Source organism: Physeter macrocephalus, chromosome 1 (genome assembly GCF_002837175.3).
Source record: "Physeter macrocephalus isolate SW-GA chromosome 1, ASM283717v5, whole genome shotgun sequence".
NCBI lineage: Eukaryota > Metazoa > Chordata > Mammalia > Artiodactyla > Physeteridae > Physeter > Physeter macrocephalus.
In genome coordinates this window covers 97797021-97808249 of record NC_041214.2, presented here as the reverse complement: position 1 = coordinate 97808249, position 11229 = coordinate 97797021, and the positions used below count along the sequence as shown (strand labels likewise).

Below are 11229 nucleotides of genomic sequence, written 5' to 3'. Positions count from 1 at the left end.
AAGGTAATCCTTCTAGACCTTTATTAAAATTGGCATAGACTTTGAAGACTTGAGACACTAGTGAGAAAGAGGAGATTTAGAGAGGTTCTAAAACAGAGCCCCCAAAAGGATTAAATCAGTTAGAAAAATTAGCAGATGTCCATCAGTTTGGAGCCAAGCAGATATTGTTGTTGGATCAAATCAAAATCTGCCCAAAGGCCTTAGGAAAATAATTCTGTAAAGTTAATGTTTTTTAAGCCATGAATGTCACCACAACTTCATTATATTGACACCGCCTTAATCAGCCCAGGTAGCTCAATCCTCTTCTAAGCCCCCTTCTGGAAGGTCGGGCATGCCTCATTCCTAACACCATCTCAACAGAGGAAGGATGTGATCATTGGTTTTTATTGCCATTTCTTCACACTCTAGACTCAGTGTCCCAGCCACGAGTTCTCTCCTTTCATTAGATCCACTCTCCTCTCCCTGCTTTATACTCTCAGCAGTATCCTTGACAGCCAGCCAGTCCTAAAATCCAGCATATCACAGGCAGAATCCAATTAATCAGCAAGTAACTAGATTCTCTGAGCCTTCTGCAAGTCTGAGATTTCTCACAGTCCTGTGTGTTTGTACATATATATTCTCTATATATACATACATACACACTAATAGTACTATGATAGTATAAATAGTATACAATATACTGTGTGTATATATATATATATATATATACACACACATATATTTTATTTACATATATATATATATATATATATAACTGGATGCCAGGTACTTTGCCAGATCCTAGAGATACAAGGAAGAATTAGATATACCTCTACTCTCATAGCTCAGTAGAACAGGAAATATCACTCAAACTAATAAATTAGCACACTAGAAATTCGAGATGCTGGAACAGACATCTTCAGGAGGAAGAATGAAGACAAAAAGGTGGGACTGTTCTCAAGGTTTCTGAACAGGGCAAATAATTTCAACAGACAAGAAGGAGCTGAAAAACATTAGAATGCGAGTTCCTCATACTCATCATTTGCTCCTTCAGATATTAGCCATAAAATAAGCTGATTCTCCAAGAGCATCAAGCACCCCAAGTGAGATTTCAGCCAGATGTCTAATTTACAAGGCTTAGTGAGGGCATCTGATCTGAAAACCAACAAAAGTGGGTGCTACAGAAATTTTTCAAGATTAAAAAAAATTGTTTTAACATTAAGTTTCACGGGCTTGTTACTGTATCAACAATATAGAGATGAGGGCTGTCAGAAGACTATCATATAAATGTGTTTTCCCACCCAAAGAGGCATTTTTCCATTTCTTCTCTCAACTCTGTAGCCCATCTGGCAGTGCATTTACAGACCTCTGGGATAATTCAAATTTGGAAATTGAATTTCAGCCTTAAATAAAAAGTGAAACATTTAGGATTTTCCCAAAACTTTAAAACCCCCCAAAACAGCAATCCTATTCTGAAACTCAAAAATTGAGTTGTGTGACTTTTCTTGTGAAAGCACTGTTGATTAGCATTTTGCAAAGATTTTGTAGAGAATGATGACTTCATTGGAAAGGCAGGGGACTCCTTCCCTACCTAGCCTCCAAACCCACCTTTATCTGTTGTTGCAAAAGCTTGAATGAACCTGGTCAGATGCCTGTCAAGATGCCTCTTGTTAGGAGTGCGTCACTGCATTCAGCATTTCCCTATATAATCTTCACTGAATCATTGGGGAAAGGAAGATGAATGGAACAAAGTAGTCTAAGTAAAAAAGAACTGGCAGAGATTAAATCCCTAAAAACCTTTTGCTGAGATGTGTTGCGATGTTTTGACCCTCTGGGTTGTAAACTTGATCAGACTGCATTGGCTATCATGGAATATGGAAAGTTTAGTCTTCTGATCCAAGTTATTTTCATCCAGTATTGTCACAGTTCCTCTTCCTACTCTTAAGTAACTGTTTCTTAGAATAGTATTGATTTGGGGGACATTACTTCCCCGTTAACTCACCTTTCTTTAATGGTGAATATTGTTTCAAAATGTTTGTTTTCAAACCAGTCAGTCAACAATAAGCTTAGTTGACAATCAGCTACCTTTTCCGTCAGAGTAAATCTTTAACATCCAATTTAATTCTCTTCTCAAGGGAATCCAAACTTCTCTAGGAGTGTTTGGATCTCAAACACAAAAATGATACTATTAGAAAGACCATGAGATATCATCCACTTTCCTGGTTTTCACACTAGGATCCTCAAATTCTTGGATTTTTAAACAGGTGACCCAAGGCCACAGTGTAGAGTGGGAGTAAAGAGAATGTCAAGAAAGCTTTCAACAAAAGAAACAAGACTCAAAGCTACTTTTATATACTGAGGTTCCACTTTCAATTTCATCTGATAAAAGATCTTTTGTTAATGGATGAGAAGTTCCAGCCTGAGAGAGATTCAGTAGCTTGTTGCAGATCACTCAGCTAGTGAGAGAGCCAGGATTAGAACTGGGTCTCCAGAGGAGCCCTCATCTGCTAAGTATCTCTTCTGCCACTCTACACCCAATTCTTCTAATTCCTCTTTCCATCCTGTTGGCATCTACTTATTTTCTTTTAAAAATTATCCCATTCTCCTATCTTCTTTCAGGACTTTACAGTTGTGTCTAGAACAGTCTTAGTTTCTCTATGTATTTTATTCAATATTGTTTTCTCCTCAATACTGAGAGTAGTAGTCCACTGCCAAAAGACAAAAGGGGCCATTAATATCACTAGTAATATTATCTTCCACACTGATAGTAATTTATATATTTATTTTTTTAATAGATCTTTATTGGAGTATAATTGCTTCACAATACTGTGTTAGTTTCTATTGTACACCACAAGGAATCAGCCATATGCATACATATGTCCCCATACCCCTCCCTCTTGAGCCTCCCTCCCATCCTCCCTATCCCACCCCATCTAAGTCATCACAGAGCACTGAGCTGGTCTCCCTGTGCTATACTGCTGCTTCCCGCTAGTTATTTTACATTCAGTAGTGTATATATGTCGATGCTACTCTCACTTCACCCCAGCTTCCCGCTCCCACCCCGTGTCCTCAAGTCCATTTTCTATGTCTACATGTTTATTCCTGCTCTGCAACTAGGTTCATCAGTACAATTTTTTTTTTCAGATTCCGTATATATGCATTAGCATACGGTATTTGTTTTTCTCTTTCTGACTTACTTCACTCTGTATGACAGACTCTAGGTCCATCCACCTCACTACAAATAACTCAGTTTCATTTCCTTTTATGGCTGAGTAATATTCCATTGTATACTCCATACTGTTTTCCATAGTGGTTGTATCAATTTACATTCCCACTAACAGTGCAGGAGGGTTCCCTTTTCATCATACCCTTTCCAGTATTTATTGTTTGTAGATATTTTGATGATGGCCATTCTGACTGGTGTGAGGTGATACCTCATTGTAGTTTTGATTTGCATTTCTCTAATAATTAGTGATGTCGAGCATCTTTTCATGTGCCTCTTGGTCATCTGTATGTCTTCCTTGGTGAAATATCTATTTAGGTCTTCTGCCCAATTTTTAACTGAATTGTTTGTTTTTTTGATATTGAGCTCCATGAGCTGTCTGTATAGTTTGGAGATTAATCCTTTGTTGTTTGATTTGCAAATATTTACTCTCATCCTAAGGGCTGTCTTTTTGTCTTGTTTATGGTTTCTTTTGCTGTGCAAAAGGTTTTAAGTCCCATTTGTTTATTTTTGTTTTTATTTCCGTTACTCTAGGAGGTGGGACAAAAAAGATCTTGCTGGGGTTTATGTCAAAGAGTGTTTTTCCTATGTTTTCCTCTAAGAGTTTTATAATGTCCGGTCTTGCATTTAGGTCTTTAATCCATTTGGAGTTTATTTTTGTGTATGGTGTTAGGGAGTGTTCTAGTTTCATTCTTTTACATGTAGCTGTCCAGTTTTCCCAGCACCACTTATTGAAGAGTCTGTCTTTTCTCCATTGTATGTTCTTGCCTCCTTTGTCGTAAATAGGTGCCCATATGTGCATGGGTTTATCTCTAGGCATCCTATCCTGTGCCACTGATCTATATTTCTGATTTTGTGCCAGTACCATACTGTCTTTGATTACTGTAGATTTCTGGTATAGTTTGAAGTCAGGGAGCCTGATTCCTCCAACTCCGTTTTTCTTTCTCAAGATTGCTTTGGCTATTTGGGGTCTACTTTCAACTTTCATAGATTTACACATTAATTATGTTGGTGTAAGCTCAAATATCCTTATGAAGTACACAAAGAGGGTACAAAAACTCAGACCCAGAAATGAGAAGCAACATGTCCAATGGTTCACAGCTACGCAGAAGCACAAGCAGGGCTGCAGCCCTGTTTCCCAGGCTCCAGTCTTTCCACTTGACCACTCCAAATGAAGAGAAGGATTTGGAGGGGCAGGGGCTGGGGGGCTAAATTCTCTCCTGCATGGGAGATTTGTCTGCTTTCCCTTGACGTTTCAAATGACTTGGTTCCTTATCAAATCAGTCATGTATAAACTTACAGATTACTCCCTCACCTTACCAACCTCACCACCAACCCACCTGAAGCAAGACCACAGGGCCATAAGTTCCTTCATAAACTTTTCTCCACAATCCACATGGTTGACTGCCCTTTCATCTAGGCATTTTTGCAGCCTTTAAATTTTGACAATGTTTTCAACATAATTGATATTTTTTGGACCTCTCATCAGTCCTACATTTTCTTTTCCATTGGGTTTTTACTCACATAGTCACTCTGCTCATGCCAGAATATTTCATTTTGGGGACAACCCTATGTAATATGCTACCAAAGCCTTTGACATTACTTTTGACCCTTTGTAAAGATTCTAACTCCTATCTGAGTATTCAAACTGGCAAGCATAGGAGACTTGAAGAACGACTGGTAGAAGCCAAATGAAGTAGATACTCTACATAGAAAGTAACCAAAAACAAAAGCAAAAATAAACAAATGGGACTATATCAGATCAAAAACACTTCTGTACAGCAAAGGAAATCATCAACAAAATGAAAAGACAACCTACTGAATCACAGAAAATATTTGCAAATCATATATCTGATAAAGGGTTATATCCAAAATACATAAAGAATGCATAAAACTCAACAGCAAAAACAAACAAATAATTTCATTTAAAATGGACAGAAGATCTGAATAGAAGATCTAATTTTTCCAAAGAAGGCGTACAGATGGCCAACAGGTATATGAAAAGATGCTCTACACCTATAATCATCAGGAAAAGGCAAATGAAAACTACAATAAGATATCACCTCACACCTGTAGGATGGCTGTTATCCAGAAGACTAGAAATAACACATGTTGGTGAAAATGTGGAGAAAAAGGAACTCTTGTGCACTGGAAATGTAAATTGGTGCATTCACTATGGAAAACAGTATGGAGGTTCCTCAAAAAAAATTAAAAATAGAATTATCATGTGACCCAGCAATTCCACTTCTGGGTATGTATCGAAGAAAATGAAATCACAAATTAAAAGATATATGTACCCACATGTTCACGGCAGCCAAGATATGGAAACAAGCTAAGTGTCCATTAGTGGATTAATGGATAAATAAATTGTGGTACTTACATACAATAGAATATTACTCAGCCATAAAAAAAGAATGAAATTTTGCCATTTGCAACAACACAGATGAAACTCGAGGGCATTATGCTAATTGAAATAAGTCAGGCAGAGAAATACAAATACTGTATGATCTCTCTTATATGTGGAATCTTATCTCCAACCTCATAGATACAGAGAACAGATTTGTGGTTGCCAGAGGTGGGGGAGGTTGGGGGGTGGGAGAAATGCGTGAACTGTTTTTGGTTTTTCTTAGTTTAAATAAATCAAAATTTTTAAGTACTACAAAATTAAAGATGAATGAACCACAAATGGTATAAAATGTCTTTTTCAAAATAAAGGTTTCTGATGCTATACTTCTTTAAAAAAGTAAAAATGGCAGGAGAAGGAAAATTCCCCAGCACTGGCATATGCATAACTCCAAGGTAACATGTGCGTATATCCAATTAGATATAAAAGATATAGCTATATTAAATAAATTTCATGCAGCCTTTGAACCCTTACCCCCTCTATAATGTAATGGATGCAGAGACCAGAAAATAGCCCAAGGTAGAGGGAGTAATATATCCCCACCATTGCCATAATTTTCATTTTCATCAAAATGTAAAGATTTACAAAGAGCTGCCTCCATTTCCTTTATCCTCCAGCCGAGTGGAGGCACTTAAATGGTAGTGATACTAATAAATCCTGATCTAAAGCTCATGTTCTTTGCCCTACAACAGGCAGTTGGGAGGTTAAAGGTATCAATTTGAACACCTGCTGAAGGGTGAGAAACTTCTTTATGGTATCAGTAATTCAACTTTCTATTGAAAACTAGCATCTTGTAGAAGTCATAGTAAAAGGCATTTCTGGGTCAGTCATGGTGAAATGATTAAATTCATATTTCTCTATTGCTTGATTAGGTCACTGTTCACTAATGCCCTGTCACCATCAGCTTCTTTGAACTGTCATCTCATACCTGATACCAACGTGGTAAGCTTCCCTATACCCAGTTTGGAAAACCAGTTAAAAACAGAAGGTGGTTTTCTTTCTCTACTATAAAGAATTTTGAGTCATGGATGGTTGCCTTCTCACTGTGCTTTTAAAAGAAGAAAGAAAATGCCTTCAGTTTGCTGGGAGCAAAAATATGTTCTTTTTCATATGAAACCATTCCTTGCATCTCACTAAATATTACTGAACATCCCACAAGTAGCTTATCACCTTACCTATTTGCAAGAGCAAACTGAATGTATTAGGAAACCCTCTTCAGAGTGGTGGAGCCTAGCAGCCCAGGAAGCTCTGGGGAATAAAATATCTGACAGCAGGTGGCCTGGGTAGACCAGCTGTATGGCTGTACATAGGAACTGCCATTTAACAAGTTAGGGCAGCTTGTTCCTGTAGCTCATGGGGAGTTGGGCACAATTCTATGCCCTTTAGACACTCTAAGCCGCCATGGGAAAAGCAGGCATTCCATCATGTCCTGTGCCTCCTTGTTTGTGTGATTTTCGTTTGTACTTGGACAGAACAGTTTCATGTGCAGGAGTAAAAACATTAGTCCCAGGAGATACTGGACCATTGACCCAGAGTCCATATGTCAGTAGTCTCCTTCCCTTTTGGGACTCGTCAGTTGCCATGGTAACTGGCAGCCAAGGCTTATTAGTGCTTGTTAGTGTTTAAAAGATGATTTATAAGCATGTAAATAATTGGCAGCTCATTAACAGGTGGGGATCCTGAACTCAGCTGCCTTTATCTACAGGATTTGAGAGTTGTGCTCCTGTCCTCTGCAGCTGCCTACTTATCTGGCTCAGAGAGTATCAACCCTGAAAATAAGGCAAAGAAGAAACAATCCATTAGTGGGGCGGGCGGACCAGACTGTACAGCCAATGGTGGTTGCTCACCTAGCAGATTGCCCAGGGACAGATGGGAGGAGAACTGGTTGCCCACTTTCAATTTTTACTTCAGAAACTGTACATACTGTATCCTAAAAACAAAAACAAAAACAAAAACAAAACAAACAAAAAAAACCCTTTGTTTCTAGGCAAATTCATTGGAGTGGAACCAGACTTACATATAAGTTGCTGTTTATATTGGAAGAGCCCCTTAGCTAAAAATACCTCCCTGAACTAGCACTCACAGAACCTGACAGTGCGTCAAAATATATGTATTGCATAACTTTCAGCTGTGTGTGCGTGTGTGGGGGGCAGCTAGAGAGGGAGAGAGAGGAGAGACAGATGGAGGGGGAGAGAGGGAGAGAGAGAGAGAGATTGAGAGTTCTGTGCTGTTTGGGCGTCTTAGGGGAGAATGAGGCTGGGAGATAAATGGCATAGTTCAATACTCACAATAGTAGTAAATACAATAACCTTGCAGCTGATCTTTTTTTTTTTTTTTTTCGGTATGCGGGCCTCTCACTGTTGTGGCCCTCCCCGTTGCGGAGCACAGGCCGGATGTGCAGGCTCAGCGGCCATGGCTCATGGGCCCAGCCGCTCCGCGGCATGTGGGATCTTCCCGGACCAGGGCACGAAACATGTCCCCTGCATCGGCAGGCGGACTCTCAACCACTGCACCACCAGGGAAGCCCCGCTGATCATATTTTTAATAATTGGAGAGACCCAGGACAGCCTGAAAAGACCTAAGGAAACAGAGCCCTGAGTGTCAGGAATTGCAAGAGTTTGTCAATCAGAGCCACAATTTTTCCAAACTGCAACTTTGAGAGACAATTACCTGACTTAGATAATTCTAAGGCTTGAGGATTTTGTTTTTGTTTTTAATTTTTAAGGACCTATTTCAATATATAAAATGTTTCTACAGTTTTGGAGTCCTGAGTAATTAAGAAAATATACTCATTGAAGAATATAATGTATTCATCTCTCTAAGAAATAATATATTGATTATTATTATTATTGTTATTTTGGCTTAAAATATAAGAGAAGAACAGAGAGGGAAAATGGGAAGATAATTTGAAGATATCACAATGGTAATAAGAAATAGAAAAAGAGACTTTGAAAGAGGAAAAGAATTTAGAAAGAAACTAAGAAGAGGGAAAAACTGGAAGCTTAAAAAATATTCCATCTGCAGCTTATTTCTTTCATTTATAGGGAATCTCAGGATCTTAGACCTAGGCATAGCCAGGCAGTGCTGCTCGAGGGATGGCACAAGGAAAGGTAAGAGTATCAGCTGTGCATTGCTCTGTAGGGCATTCCATCAACTCCAGTAGGTACCCAGGCCATCAAAGCCAGAGGGGCTGATTAACCCTTCAATTATTTTAATTTCTATAGTAGTATATTTTCTACCTCACTCAACTAAGTACCTAATTTCACTGATGAAGCACCTAACTCACCAGCAACTAGAAAGTGTTATTCAGGTTGATTAAACACTACTCTATTTATGGAAATACCTTCTGTTTTAATAATTGGTAGTGGTACCCTCTACAAAGTCAGGGGTAATTATCTTGATCCTCTCTCCATCTTGCTGAGATTTTTTAACACACCCTAATGCTTTCTGAACAAAAGCCCTATTCCAAATAAAAACAACAAAACACTTATATAATTTTTACTATGTTTCAGATATCATCCTAAGTCGTTTGCATATAACTCTTTTAATCCTCTCAAAATTTTATAAATTAGGTATCCTTATTATCCTCCTTTTACATTTGAGAAAACAGAGATGTTAAAAAAGAACAACAACAACAACAAAAAACTTGCTCAAGAATTCAGCAAGGGGTAAATTATAAAGAGACCTGGAATTTGAAAACTTAACACATGAGAGACTGCCCTCCTGCTTCCCTCTCTTCCATCAACAAATGTATTGTGTGATGGATCCACCTCCAGTTATGAAGTAGGAAGTTATGAGAAAGCATAACTCTCACCATAACAAACAAAACAGAACAACTGAGGTACAAAATCTGTTTTCCTGAACCCCACAAAAAAGTGACATTTCAAAGAATCTCTAAATAAACTCAACTCCAGTGATGAACACTTCATAGGAGAGAAAACATATCAATACAAAGCTGCTCTCCTCCCTGGTTGACTAGCAGGAAAAGAAAAATTTCCCCATAGACAGGAAGTCAGCAGAATCTTTAACAAAATTTTAAGGCCTGTGTGTGGGTTGCTGGGACAGATTTGAATTCTGAGCCCCCAGTGGCAGAGTAAATCTGAATTCACTTACCAACTCCATTGCTTGGTAAGTGTTCAGGGGCAGTTACTCAAAGGCTTGAAAGTAGGAGAGGAGAAATGAGAGGGATAAATTTCAACTCAGGATTTCAGCTTCTAGGAGTTGGAGACAGACAACAGTACTGAGAGAGAGTGCTCTGAGGCATCCTGGGAGGAAAGATCTCCCTAAACATAGGAGGACTGGAGGAGAACAAAGAAAACTCCCCAGAAACACAAAGAGCTGGAAGCCAGGCTGTGAGAGATGAGAGATCTTCATGTTTTAGAAAGCTAGTAGTTGGCCAGAGAAGCATAGAGATCTATGGATCTCACCAGTGCTCAGATCCTAAGCCTACCAGAGATAAATTCTAATTCCAGTTTCAAAACATGTAAAGCCTGTGGTCAAACTAAAGTTGCAACGAAGTTCAAACATATCTCAACTAGAAATCCGATTTATTTAGCTCTTCACTATTGATTTTTTCTAGAAATAAATAATATTTACATCTATTTCTACTGTGTTTAAACAACGTGCCTTTAATGCCATAAAATTTATGACACACAAAGAAGCAAGAAAATGTAAATCATGGTCATGAGAGAATATACAAAGAGGGAAGACCCAGAGATGGCCCAGATAGTGGAATTATCAGTCAGAGACTTCAAATAAAGATAAAATAAAATAAAAATGAAAAATCTAAAGGATCTAGTAGAAAAAGTAGGCAACATGAGTGAAGAGATGGGGATTTTAACAGAGATATATGAACACTATATTGAAGAAAAACATATTGAAATTTTCAGAAAAATATCAATATCATAAATGAACAGTTCATTAGATGAATTTAACAGCAGACTGGAGTCAGAAAAGTATCCTTGAAGACAGATCAGTAGCACACCTCCTTAGGTAAGGACCTGGTACCTCTTTTGTGAAGCACTCACCAGGGCTGGAAGAAAAGCCCAAGGAAGGAGTCAAGATTGAGAACAATGATCATACTAATTTGAAGGTGGCAGGGATGGATGGTTCTTTGGTGCACTTTAAGATTAAGAGGCATACAGCACTTAGCAAACTTATGAAGCCTATTGTGAATGATAGGGTTTGTCAGTGAGGCAGACTAGATTCCAAACTATTAGGTAACCAATCAATGAAACAGACATGCACAGTTGAAAATGAAAGATGAAGATGCAATTGATGTGTTCCAGCAGCAGATAGGAGGTGTCTACTCAAAAGGGAATCTGCTACTTTACTGTAGAACTTTGTTCCTCCTGAACATAAAGACATGTTCTCAATTAGAAAACCCAATTTAGTCCTACCACATCCTGACTACTGCAGTATAGTTTTCTCTATTCTTTCATTTTCCTCCTCCCCATTCCTTTACTGCACATAAAGTCACTGCTGTATGTACTCAAGCATATTGCATTTTTAAAAAAAAAACATAAATGGCCAATGGTATGCTTTGATCAACACCAAATGGAGATGGGACAGGGGAAAATATTAGTTCTGTGAAAATACCCCCCTTTCTCCATTAGTGGCATGT

General features: G+C 38.4%; 1 protein-coding gene across 1 annotated transcript; it reads left to right on the top strand.

Annotated features, from left to right (window-relative positions):
* Positions 1-8701: 8701 nt before the first annotated feature.
* On the top strand, positions 8702-10999 carry LOC102979930 (small ubiquitin-related modifier 2-like). Its single transcript, XM_007101436.1, has 3 exons — positions 8702-8716; positions 10627-10788; positions 10856-10999. The coding sequence occupies exons 1-3, from the start codon at positions 8702-8704 to the stop codon at positions 10997-10999; spliced, it is 321 nt and encodes a 106-aa protein (XP_007101498.1).
* Positions 11000-11229: the final 230 nt, after the last annotated feature.